Source organism: Onychomys torridus, chromosome 15 (genome assembly GCF_903995425.1).
Source record: "Onychomys torridus chromosome 15, mOncTor1.1, whole genome shotgun sequence".
Taxonomy (NCBI): domain Eukaryota; kingdom Metazoa; phylum Chordata; class Mammalia; order Rodentia; family Cricetidae; genus Onychomys; species Onychomys torridus.
This window is the reverse complement of record NC_050457.1, coordinates 35,970,634-35,983,071: the sequence shown is the minus strand read 5'-3', so window position 1 is coordinate 35,983,071 and position 12,438 is coordinate 35,970,634. Positions and strand designations below refer to the sequence as shown.

General features: G+C 46.1%; 1 protein-coding gene across 1 annotated transcript in view; it reads left to right on the top strand.

Moving 5' to 3' along the window:
• The window catches only part of Il31ra (interleukin 31 receptor A), a 38,606-nt gene extending 26,928 nt beyond the window's left edge, over nucleotides 1-11,678 (top strand). The window contains 7 exon segments of the mRNA XM_036207430.1: nucleotides 581-766; nucleotides 2,216-2,317; nucleotides 3,467-3,618; nucleotides 5,372-5,507; nucleotides 8,184-8,277; nucleotides 9,722-9,803; nucleotides 11,220-11,678. Of these exon segments, the coding sequence (XP_036063323.1) occupies nucleotides 581-766; nucleotides 2,216-2,317; nucleotides 3,467-3,618; nucleotides 5,372-5,507; nucleotides 8,184-8,277; nucleotides 9,722-9,803; nucleotides 11,220-11,678 (1,211 nt within the window).
• Nucleotides 11,679-12,438: the final 760 nt, after the last annotated feature.

Below are 12,438 nucleotides of genomic sequence, written 5' to 3'. Positions count from 1 at the left end.
GGGGAGGACAGAAGAAGTTAGGGGGAGGCAGGGGAGGTGGGAAGGGGGCTGGGAGAAGATGCAGCAGTCCCGCGGAAGAGGTGGCAGTGACGCCCAGGCTCTGTGCTTCTCACCCTGGCTCTGCCCCTTCCTGGGCATCACATCTTTCAAACCTTGCTTTTCTCAGAACTACCTTCTCAGGTGGACGAATTACCTGACTTACATCCAGGAGTAGCAGTTGGAATCTCAAATACAGAGCCAGTTTGGGAAAGGAGCCTGTGAGCTGCAGCTTTTAGAGATGAGACTAGGTTTCCATTCCTGCTGGGAGAGTTTTTGACTTGCAGGGAATGCGTGGGACACAAGTCGCTAGTGAGCTCTGTTTCTAGAAAGTGCTGAGTTGTTTGGGGGGAGGTAAAAGCAGATGAAGAAGTCATGTAATCATCAGAAGTATTTGGTAAAGAAAAAGGGGGAAAAGGCTGAAAAGAAAATGGGAGAAGCTACCGTGGAGGTCTTGCAATCTGGCGTTGACCGGATGCCAGTGGGGCCGGCACACGCGGGCTGCCTGTGGCAGCTGTGAATGCATCCTTCCCTCTCTCCCCAGCCATCCCGTGCATCAGCAGCATGGTAGCCTACCTTGAGGAGCCCCTGCTGGTGCTGAAGTGGCAGAGCTTCTTTCCTGACGTGGACACATGGGTAGTGGAGTGGTTCCCGGAAACCGTCCAGTCCAAGTTCTCGGGGCTTTCCTGGGAGTCCGTGTCTCGGGTCACAAACTGGACCATCGAGCAAGGTAGCTGGCCCAGAACCTGCAGGCTCCCTTGGTGCAGGGTTTGGTTTCATTTCAGTCAGCTTGTAAACCCCTTTTAAAAGCTGTGCATGTCACGGCTCTCAGCCTTTCCCCGGTGAAGCTGGCACAGAAAACCTGTCCCCAGGTGGGAAGAGAACACAGTCTTAGCCTTGTTAATGGAGACACAGGAAATAATAATGTTCACTAACCCTGCCAGTGCTAATCATAATTTTACATAGAAAAGGAAGGATTTTTAGAATATTTTAATTGAGCCTGATAATTTCATGTGAACATATAATTTTGCCCCTATCTATCCTAATTCCTCTTCCTCACTGTCCTGTATCTATCTGACTCCTCCCAGGTCCACCCCCATTCTCCCCCACCCCCACCCCCAGCTTTCTGTTGCTCCCTTTTTTCCTTTTATTATTATTTTTTTAATAACCCACTGAGTCTAATTAGTGCTGCCCATATAGGCATGGGTGTGTGGCCATCCACTGGGTAGTGGGTGACCTACTGGGGGTTAGGGACACACCCTTAAAGAAAGCTGATTCTCCTTCCTCTGTCAGCCATCAACTGTCCATAATATGGCCCAGCTAGGAGTGGGTCTCATGAGTCCTCCCCACTCATGCTGGAATGTTTAGTCTTTGGCAAGCAACCACAGCGACTGTGAATTCATGAATGCAGTGGGCCTGACATGTCCAAAAGAAACAGAATCTTAACACTTACCCGAGGAGAGCCCCGATTACCCTGGGGTAACACCAGACTTTGGGTACCATTTGTCCTACCTCAGAAACTCCGTTCTGTCTTAGTGGCCCATTTAAGAGTTAGGTCTCATCCTCAGTGACTCACAGAGTAAATAGGCTTTATTCCAAGCAAGTCGGTTCCCCATGTAAGGTATAAGGTAAGCTCTGCCTTGAAATCTCAGTACTCCAACTACTTCCCAGTACTGAGTGGTATCCATAGTAAGAAATATATTGTCAGGCATAGTGGTATGGCTTTATATCCCAGCCCTCTGAGGAGGCCGAGGCAAGTGGAGGGTACTGAGTTTAAGGCTAGCCTGAGCTTCAGCACGAGACTTGGTCTCCAAAAACAAACAAAAAGCCTTATAAAGGAACACAGGCAGGTAGAGGAGCTAGAATTCAGGCTGGTGTCAGAAGGGTTAGGTTTTATTCAGCACGTGCCCAAATCATTTGATAAAATCAGTGATGGGGGTGAAGGATTGGCTTTTCTCCCTGATTATGATGGAGCTGTGATTTTATTAGAATTGTTCTCAGCTTAGTTCTGGGAGCTAGTTAGAATATTTTAGAGCCAGAGTAGATGTTAGAGACCATCTTACCTAGAAAACAGAAGGTCTCCTGCGGGTCTTAGGTCACAACTCAGTCCTTCGTGTCCACTGTTCTGCCATTATGTATACTTATGCAGCTCTCTCTCTCTCTCCCTCCCCCTCTCAAGATAAATTAAAGCCTTTCGTGTGCTATAATATATCAGTGTATCCAGTGTTGGAGCAACAAGTGGGAGAGCCAGAAACAACCCAAATGTATGCCAAAGAAAACGGTATGTGTGGACCAACCTTGGAGGGTGGGGACACATTTCTATAAATTCAGATGCTGGGTTGTCTTAAGGACCATTTTGACCACACCTTAATCTTCACCTTCAACTGTGTGTGTTTGACACACTTGGGCCCAGGTTACAGAGTCACTAAAGTTCAAAGGTGGGTAGATATGATATAAAGAGTTCAACAGATCCAGCCACTTCCCACTTCACATATGGGAAATCAAGGTTCACAGAGGTGAAACTCCTTACCTAACATCACAACAGCTTGTGATGTAACCAAAGTTAACGTTAATTGAGATCGATCCAGGAGCCTACCAAGTTCATGAGACACATGTTCAAAATGATTCCCTGTGAGTGTGTGTATGTGAGTGCGTACATGTTGGTCGTGTGTGTTTTGGTGCACATGCATGGAGGTCCCATGTCAGTCTCACTTGTCACTCTTCAGGAGCCATCCACCTTGTTTAGTTCTCTTGTTAGACTGTCTCCCTGGGACCTGAGGCTTGCACATTCGTCCAGGCTGGCTGGCCGGCCAGCAAGCCCCAGGGATCTGCCTGTCTCCACCTCTTCAGCTCTGACATTACAAGCAGTGGCCACATGGTCAGTTTTTTCCATGGCCCTCATGCTTGTCTGGCAAGGGCTTTGCCAACTGGGCTGTCTTAGAGCCTCCCAAATGACTTTTATGAAACAATAAGCAAGGACTTTACTGATACATTACTCAGATGTTATTCCATCTTTTTGAAAGTGCACATCTTCTAGATTCAACATTGGAAACTATCTCCTGCTGTATAACGGTTGGCCAGGGAGGTTAGTCTTCAGCTGCTCATGCTTTACAGATAGGAATGAAAGCTGAATGCTAATTGGAATGGGAGACCTATAAGAAAGTACATCTTCATGGGGCTTTGAAACTCCTTGTTGTCTTATATAAGATTCCCGACTGAGAACAAAACAATCTGTAGGAACAAGTTGATGCATCAGTCTCCCTGCCCTCCTCTCCCCCGACATTCAGCCACCTTATCCCACACCCATCATTGTGGGTCTTGCTTGGACAACGGTAGCATCTCTGGGGCAGGGGTGGATCTTCCAGGGTGTGATTCAGCCTTGTTTTGTTTTGTTATGTTTTGTTTTGTTTTACCTTCCTGTCCTCTGAAGCTCCATCACAAGGTCCTAAGACCTGGGCAGAGAACATTGGTTCGAAGACAGCCACAATCCTATGGGAAGAGATTCCCAAGAGTGAAAGAAATGGATTTATCAACAGTTACACCATATTTTACCAAGCTGAAGGTGGAAAAAAAATTCTGTAAGTGTGCTCAAGTTGAGCAAACTCAATCGACCTCTCCCCTAGATGATGTGAATAGACCCGATGGGGGGGTGGGAGGGAGGGCTTGTCAGGGGGTGGTGGTGGTGAGGGGTGGCTTCCGGGCTGTGACCCGGAAGTATATGCACATATACTTCTTTGTATCTCTGAAAGTAGAATCAAGAGCACCACCTCATGAGTTAAAAAGTGTAAGGGAGAATGTAGCCAAGAGTCCTGAAGAGGAATGGGAGGCGCTGAGGTGTTTTCTCCTGCTCAGTCACGGGGTGCTTTGATCCACCCCTCAGACTTTTATGACCGTTATTTTTGGAGGGATCTGCCCAGCTTAGAGTGGGTCCATATGTGGGGACAGACCTTGTTTGGTGGCACTTGCCTTGCTGCAGAGATCTTTTTGGTTTTGTTTTTTCAAGATAGGGTTTCTCAGTAGCTTTGGAGCCTGTCCTGGATCTCGCTCTGTAGCCCAGGCTGGCCTCGAACTCACAGAGATCCGCCTGGCTCTGCGTCCTGAGTGCTGGGATTAAAGGCATGCGCCGCCGCTGCCCGGCCGCTGCAGAGCTCTTTGAGCTTGAGTTCTACTGCCCACTACCCTGAGTGCTTTATTCTTGAGTCCACAGTATCTCCTCACATCATGAACACTGAGCTATGTTTGGATTCCCAGTTAGGCTAAATTTGACTTTGTTATCATGGAGTAGACATAATGTAAAATTTAGCACTAAACATTTTAAGGTCTTAACATTTACCATATTGTGTAGTTATCACCTTTCTGTATTCCCTCTCCATATTCTGTATTCTCTGTATTTTTTTTAAATAAATTTTTCTTTTTATTTAGTATACAGAAGAGGGTGCCAGATCTCATTACAGATGGTTGTGAGCCCATGTGGTTGCTGGGAATTGAACTCAGGACCTCTGGAAGAGCAGTCAGTGCTCTTAACCTCTGAGCCATCTCTCCAGCCCAAGCTCTGTATTCTTTAATTGGTCGCTCTCCACCCCGCTCCTCCCACAGCATCTGGTGACTACCAGACTGTGTCTATAGACAGCATATTCAGATTATTTCAAAGAAGTAAGCAGGGCTGAGGGGGCAGCTCATAGTCCAAGCCCTTATCTAGCATGCACGAGGCTTTGAGTTCACTGCAAAATAAAAAGTAAATAGTACTGCACGTGGTTCCAAGGGGGACCTCATTTAGAAAACTGTTTGTCCCCTGGTTGCCAAGGATATGGAGCAGCCTTGTGTAGCTGTTGGCCCCTGTGTCTTCTTCAGAGAAATGTCCTCTTAACTTATTCATCCATTTGAACATGGAGTTAGCTTTGTGACTTTGAGTTATGAGCCCTTTATATTCTGAGTATAAGTTCCTTATCAAATATGTAACTTACAAATATTTTCTTCAATTTCGAAGATAGTTATTTCAGTCTTATACTGTCTTTTGATGAACAAAAGCTTTTTAATTTTAATGAAGCTCAGTTTAATATTGTTTTATGTAGTTTCTTGTGCTTTGGGTATCACATTTTAAAAACCACTCACAATTCAAAGTTGTGGTTTACTTATTTTTGGCTTTTGAAGAGTTTTATATTTTTCACTCTTATATTTAGGTCTTTGGTCCATCTCAGTGGACTTGTTTTCAGCAGAAGTTGAGAGGGAGCAGGCTAGACTTGCAGGTCAGGGCTTCTAGGGTCAGTACTAGCACACATTTTCAGTTTGACTTGCTGTATGTACTGTCCGGCTTCTGTTTTTCCCTTCAGCCAAGACAGTCGGCGCCCATGTCCTGCAGTATAACCTGGAGTCCCTGACACCAAGGACCTCTTATACTGTTTGGGTTGAAGCCAACACTAGAGCTGGGGGGACCAGTGGGGACACAATCAACTTCAGGACATTATCAATCAGTGAGTACCAGCTTCAAGCCTCCTTGTAGAGTTGATGTTGTGTTGGAAATGCCATTTGTCAAGAGCAGGGAAGCCAGTAGAATGTGGCAGTGTGAAGCCTTGTGTGCTCTCTGGCTCAATCACCTCCCTGGGAGATGAACAGTAAGGAATTGCCGAGGAGCAGGCACACTGAGGGCTGAGTTAGACAGACTGTTGGTTTGCTCCTCCTTCCTGATAGGCAGCCCCAAATAACCTCTGGGAGAGCCATCAACTTCCTCCTCAATTGTGAGTAGTTCCATGCCAGGCTGTCACCCTACCTCACACTCACCAGTTTCTAAATGTCAAGACTTGTGCAACAGACCCTTGCAAGGGAATGTTGGTTGATCAAAGGTCACTGATGAGCAGGAAGAGACTTAATGTTACCATCTGTGGGGTTTGGGGGCAAAAGATGTGTGTGTTCAACTTACCAGCTTCTACACTGAAAACACAGACAGCAGGAAAAATTTATAGACGTAACAAACAGTGTAAAATATAGTAGTTTCATATTGTGGTTGGCGAGGGAGGTATTTAATAGGAAAGCAGTAATAGATGAAGGAAAAAGAAGGGAAAAGCCTGGTCTGCAGAGTGAGTTCTAGGACAGCCAAGGCTACACAGAAGGACTCTATCTCAAAAAACTGGAAAAACAAAAACAAAAACCAAGTAACACTGTCAAGTTTTGCAATAACTAGTATAAGCCAAAAATATGTCTTCTTGAAGCATCTCAAAATCCTCTTGTTATTTATAATCTGAAAGAATAAAGTAGACTTGTGGCTCTGGAAACTATGAACAGAGCATATGCCTTCACACAGAAAACATGTTCTCTTCTGTGGGCGAGCAATGCCTTCTTGGAATTTTCTTTGATACTGCTTTTGAAAAAAATCCTTAAAATAAAAAAAAAAAAAAATCATGTTGTATTTTCAGAGCACTGGGTACATGCTGTGTCAGCTCATGGAATTTTCTCTCAGGATCAAACTGAAGGCAAGATCCTGTGTTGGAGCTTACAATCTCTCTCCTTGATCTGTAGATTAGGTTACAGACCATTCTACTATCGTGCTGGATTAGCTGAGTGAACTTATGTGGATCACATGCATGTAAGAGCGTGCATAGGTCAGAAGAGAGTACGAACCACCTGGAATTGGAGTTACAGGCAGTTGTGAGCAGCCATATGGGTATTGAGAGCTGGACCTGGGTCCTCTGCAAGAGCAGCTGGTGCTCTTAACTATCTCTCAGATCTCTACGACCCACTCCGACACAGCAGCCCCAGTTTAAAGTTCTAGATTCCCTGTGGAAAGCCCACCAGTCTCTGCCCACCCCTTCCTTCATTTCCTCTCACTTCCTACCTCTGTTTCTCTAACTCACCCCTTCTCCAAAGCTTGTGCATCTCTCTGGAGTGCTTTTCTCCATAACTGCACAGGGCAGGCTCTTCCTCGTGATCAGTTCTAGCCAGGTGTGGTGCTGCACACCAGTCTAGGCACTCAGGGGACAGAGGCAGGAAGATGTGAAGTGAAGGCTAGATCAGCCTACATGGTGAGTTCAGGTCACCCTGGGCTACACAGTGAGACCCTACTGAAAAATTAAATGATCCATACATAAATGCAAAATTGAGTTGTTAACCTCCCACCAGCTTACCCTACTTACTCTATTTGAATATTCTATTTGAAGTACTCTTACTTAGGATTCTCTAGAAGAACAGAACTGATAGGGTGTATGTGATTGGAAGTTAGGCTCTCCAACAGTGGCCATCTGCATGCTGCTGAAGCAGAGACCCTGGTAGCTGCTCAGTCTTAAAAGTTAGAGTCTTTAGAATAAGAGTTGGGGTTAATGACGCAGTCCCCATCTAAAGCTGGACCTGGAAGCTCTCTGGAGAGTCACTAGGGTGAGTCCATGTCCAAAGACTTACTACACTGAAGTCTGAAATCCACAAATAATGGCCCCAGCAATCAACGTTCATGATCAGGGAGAAGGGAACTTGTATTTACTAACGGGCCTTCTCTTTTAACACTTTTATCTCATCTGGGCCCCAGCATATCCGATGGTCCTGCCTACAATGGGGGGCGGGGGGGGGGGCTCTTCCCCTAGGTTGTTATTTTGTGGCAGTCCTCTGAACACACCCTCACAGACACACAGAAGCATGTTTTTACTGTTCTGTAGGCATCTCTCAGTCCAGTCAAACCAACAGCAATGATTAAGAGTTTCACTGTATGAGTTTTTCTACCCCAGTATATAAGAACCATGTGAGTAAGGATCCAATATTTCTTGCTTATTTGTTTGTTTTATTTCTCAGAATGATGTCTGCCCAATAGTTATGCTCAGTAAGTACTGACTAAATGAACGAAGTTGAAAGATGACCCTGGTGAACACATCTACCAGTGTATAATGTGTAATATTTGAAGATACCACAATGAAACCCAGTATTCTGTATAAGTAATCTATACTAACACAAAAGAAAGTCTATCAGTCTCTACCCTATCACATGGGGGAAAGACAGCTAGACGGGGAACCAAAATCCTAGTGGTTCTAATAGAAAGCAGTTGAATTCAAATAGCAGAAAATTGATGAGAAATGTTGCTGAGGCTAAAAGAAAAAGTTAATATTTGGTTTTTGTCAATGAACAGGGGAACTATATTGACAACAAATTTTGTTCTCTTTGTTGCAAAGGTATCCTTGAAATTATCGGCCTAACATCTCTGGTCGTGGGAGGCCTTCTTCTACTAAGCATCTTCACAGTGACTTCTGCTCTCAAAAAGCCAAAGTGAGTTTATAATTGACAGTGAACGCCTTGAAAGTGAGCGGCAGAAAGCAGTGGAAGGCATCGTGGTACATGGTGTCAGAGGGCACTCCACCCTGAGGGGGGTTCTGTTCACTCATTCGTTTGGTCCATCTTGGTGCAAACAATGAAAGGCAGCACCCTCAGACTCTGACAAACAAGAAGACTTATTTGTACAGGCCCGTCCACCAAGTCTAGATTCCTCAGAGGCTGAGGAGTACCAGCTGCCCCATAGGCTCTGTCTGCCGATGTCTATCACCGGAGGCTAGAGTGGAGAGGAGACTGACCCCTGGGTGTTAGCCAGCTGGGTGAGAACACAAATCTGTCCTTTGTGGTGCAGAGTTGGATTCCTGCCTGCCAGTGTGGGGAAAGAAGTTTGTCTGCAGGTCTGAATTTCTCCCAGCAGGGAGCCTTAGGTTGCCCCGTGGTCCTCCTGTGCTACACGGGTCCCTGGGAGCTCTCTCTGCCCAGCAGCTGGGACTCATTCATGATTAAGCTAATGTCAACCTCAATTACCAACAGTATGGTGCAGCCAAGTCACAGCACAAATTTTTGTACGTCATGCTCTTGAGCAACCATCTCTAATCTTGGCACATGTCAAAATCGGGTCCTGCCCCCAAGGGTTTCTGACTCAGAGTTCTGGATAAAGACTAAGAATCTGTATTTTGATTAGCTGGTAATGTTGGGAACATACTTTGGGAACCACTATACAGAAATGTGGGTAGTTAGTGTATTAACTGCTCCCAAGGATATATCTGCCTGGAGTGACTGTAATGCAGTTTCTAATGTCAGGACCAGGGTAGAGATAACGGGGTGATGGAGAAAGGCAGGAAAGATATAATTACATGAGGGGAAGCATGTGTCTCCTTTTGTCTTGTCTGACAGACAACTGCTTCATATTTCCTGTCAGTGTGGAAGCTTGCCCTTATTGAATAGGGAGATGTACAGCTGCCTTCTGTCTTTTATTTTCTATTGCTGTGATAAGACACTATATCAAGGCAGCTTATAAAGGTTTTGTTTGAGACTTGTAATTTCAGAGGGTTGGAGTCCACGACCATTATGGTAGGGAGCATGGTGGCAAGGAGGCTGGATCGGCTCTGGAGCAGTAGCTGAGTGATCACATCTTGAGACACAGCCATATGAGACCGAGATGTGTGGGCTTCTGAAATCTCAAGGCCTGCCCCCAGTGACACACCTCCTCTTACAAGGTCACACACTCCTAGTCATTCCCAAACAGTTCTACCAACTGGGGTCCAAGTACTCAAACATATGAGCCCAAGGGGGCTGTTCTAATTCAAATAACAATACTCTTCCTGAATAGGGAGTCGTACAGTTGCCTTTAGTAAGCCTTGCCCTTAGCTCAGCTGCTCACTACACATGGAACATGTCCTGAACTCACCTCCTCTTCTGAAATCTCATCTCTTAATAGCCGGTTGACTCATCTGTGTTGTCCTGATGTGCCCAACCCTGCTGAAAGTAGTTTAGCCACATGGATCGGAGATAATTTCAAGGTACATATTGCTGGGTTTTGTCCAGGAAACTGCAGGCTGGCTGGGGGAGGTAGAGTGGGCAGATGGGGATGGGGGAAGCCTTTCTCTGGGTTCAGAGAGAAAGAACTGAAGTTTGAAGGGCCCAGGAAACAGCTCAACGGGCAGATGGATTCAGCCTTTCTACTGTTGACTTTCGCCTTGCACTCTGGACTAGAGCAAAGGGCATTACCAGGGCCTGAGGTATTCCCAACACAGAACCAAAAGGCATTACCAGGGCCTGAGGTATTCCCAACACAGAACCAAAAGGCATTACCAGGGCCTGAGGTATTCCCAACACAGAACCAAAAGGCATTACCAGGCCTGAGGTATTCCCAACACAGAACCAAAAGGCATTACCAGGGCCTGAGATATTCCCAACACAGAACCAAAAGGCATTACCAGGGCCTGAGGTATTCCCAACACCGAACCCATCCTGAAAGGATGCCTCGGGAGAGAGGCTGTTTCACCGACTTGGCTTTGTGATGGGGAGCAACAGGGCCTGCCTGTCAACTCTGTGGCCATTTAAAAAGTAGCCAAGAGCGAATTTATCTGGAAGCCATTCAGAGATAAAACAGGACTACTGGGGGAAATGGCAGCTTTGAATGGCATCTTTCCAACGGTGAGAGTTAGAGTCAAATCTTATTTAATCAGCAGTAGGGTTTCCTGGTGTATTTTTCCAAGTAGAAATCCTCCTTTTAAGCATGTTTTTAAATAGGAAACTTGAAAAATGTCTAAGTTACTTCCTTCAGTGGAAGTCAGCCCAGTGAATGTATAGCTCTTAAATCTTTATTATTGAACATCCTTTCACAGGTTTTTCTTGATGCAATAATTTAAAATGTTAGTCTTTTTTTTTTCAACTTAGAATTTATTTTTTAATGGGTGTTTTTATAATAATGAGCTATTTTTTCTCCCTCCTTTTCTTTACTTGTGTTATATATTGGCCTCTTTGCTCTCCTGTTTTACTAAGGTGATGAAATGTACTTTGGAGAGTGTGCAGGCCAGGCATCTCCAGCATGTACTGATTAAGCATCGGGCCAGGTCAGCAGGAGACAGAGATGATAGAGCCCATGCTCCATTGTGAGGTGGCCTTAGACAGCCTGGTGGTATCTACCTATGTGGTTTTCCCATAAGAGTTCTCATCTCACCTGGAGCTTTGTAAATATGCTGTGGAAAACAGCCTTGAGCTCTCTAGAAGGATTGTGGGCCCAGGGGTGCTGTTCCTCAGGAAACGGAGCGCTGTTGCCAAGCTCCTGAGGAAGTGGCTGGTCATAGTCTGGACCAGCAAGGGATGTGGGGGCTGTATGTGGGGCAGGGCTTCTGTGTCTCAAATCGAATGAATCAGCTCCATAATTTGTACTCCTTACATGACTCCTGGGGTGTCCCCTTTTCTTTTTGTAGAGGAAGTCAAGTCTGAAGGAGTCTGAAAACTCTGGGAACACAGAAGGTGGGGTCCTAAAATCATGTTCTGTCCCCACTGACCTCGTTGACAAGTTGATGGTGAACTTTGAGAATTTTCTGGAAGTTGTTTCCACAGAGGAAGCTAGAAAAGGTCAAGAGAGCATTTTGGGAGGTGAAGAAAATGAGTATGTGACCTCACCATCTAGGCCTGACTGTCCCCCGGGGAAAAGTTTTAAGGAGCCCCCAGTTTTAACCGAGGTTGCTCCTGAAGATGCCTATAACCAATGTCTGGGAACGGCAGATGAGACATACACAGAATTCAATGAGCAGCTTCTGTCTTCCAGCCATAGTCCAGAACGAGAGCCTCTCTGTGAGGACCGAGCTCCAAATCCATATCTAAAAAATTCGGTGACAACCAGGGAGTTTCTTATCCCAGAGCACACCAAGAGAGAAATCTAAGTGCTGCTGTGGTGTGAGGCCCTCAGAGACTGAATGGATCCCTTCCCTCACAAAGACAGGAGACTTCCAGAAGCCTTCTTGGGCCCCTCCCCATTCATTTTGCTGCTAAGCTGACTGGGAAGTGGTGATTCAGATGTCAGCTTGTGCCAGGACGTGGGGAGTTGCTTTACAGGGAAAAGTAAGTCACTTTCTTCTGAGCACTCTCTCCCAGGCCCCTTGAAATGATGGCGTCAAGAGAAGGACCCAGCTTTGGAGCTTAAAGGACCCCCGAGGTGGACATGTCTGTCCTTATTCTCAGGAACCAAGTTGCCCTGGCCATTGCCGAAGCTACCCTCAGGGTTCCAGCACAGTTGTTTCCCTGGTCTCTACCCTTCCTCACCCTGTCCCTGAACAAGATGTCTCTTCTTGGTGCATAGGCCAGGAAATGGAGGGAATTCCTAAGGCTTTCCCAGGCTCCTGAGCCCTAGCTCCATCTCAAGAGTCTCCATCCATGCCCTTCCTGGGACTCTTCATCACCTGTTTATGTTTGGTTGTTTACGTTGCAACTCTGGGGGTTGAACCCAGCGGGGTCTTGTTTATACCTGTATCCATCCCATACATGTTGACTTCGGGTAAATCAAGAAACGCGAGAACCCTCCAGTAAGACACTAGCTTGGACTGCGGGCTAGGTCACAGGTCGGCCTGCGCTGTGGGCCATTTCTCAGCTCCTGCTGCTCTTCTGTCGTGTGCTCTACCTGGTAGCAGAAGGCACAGATCACTG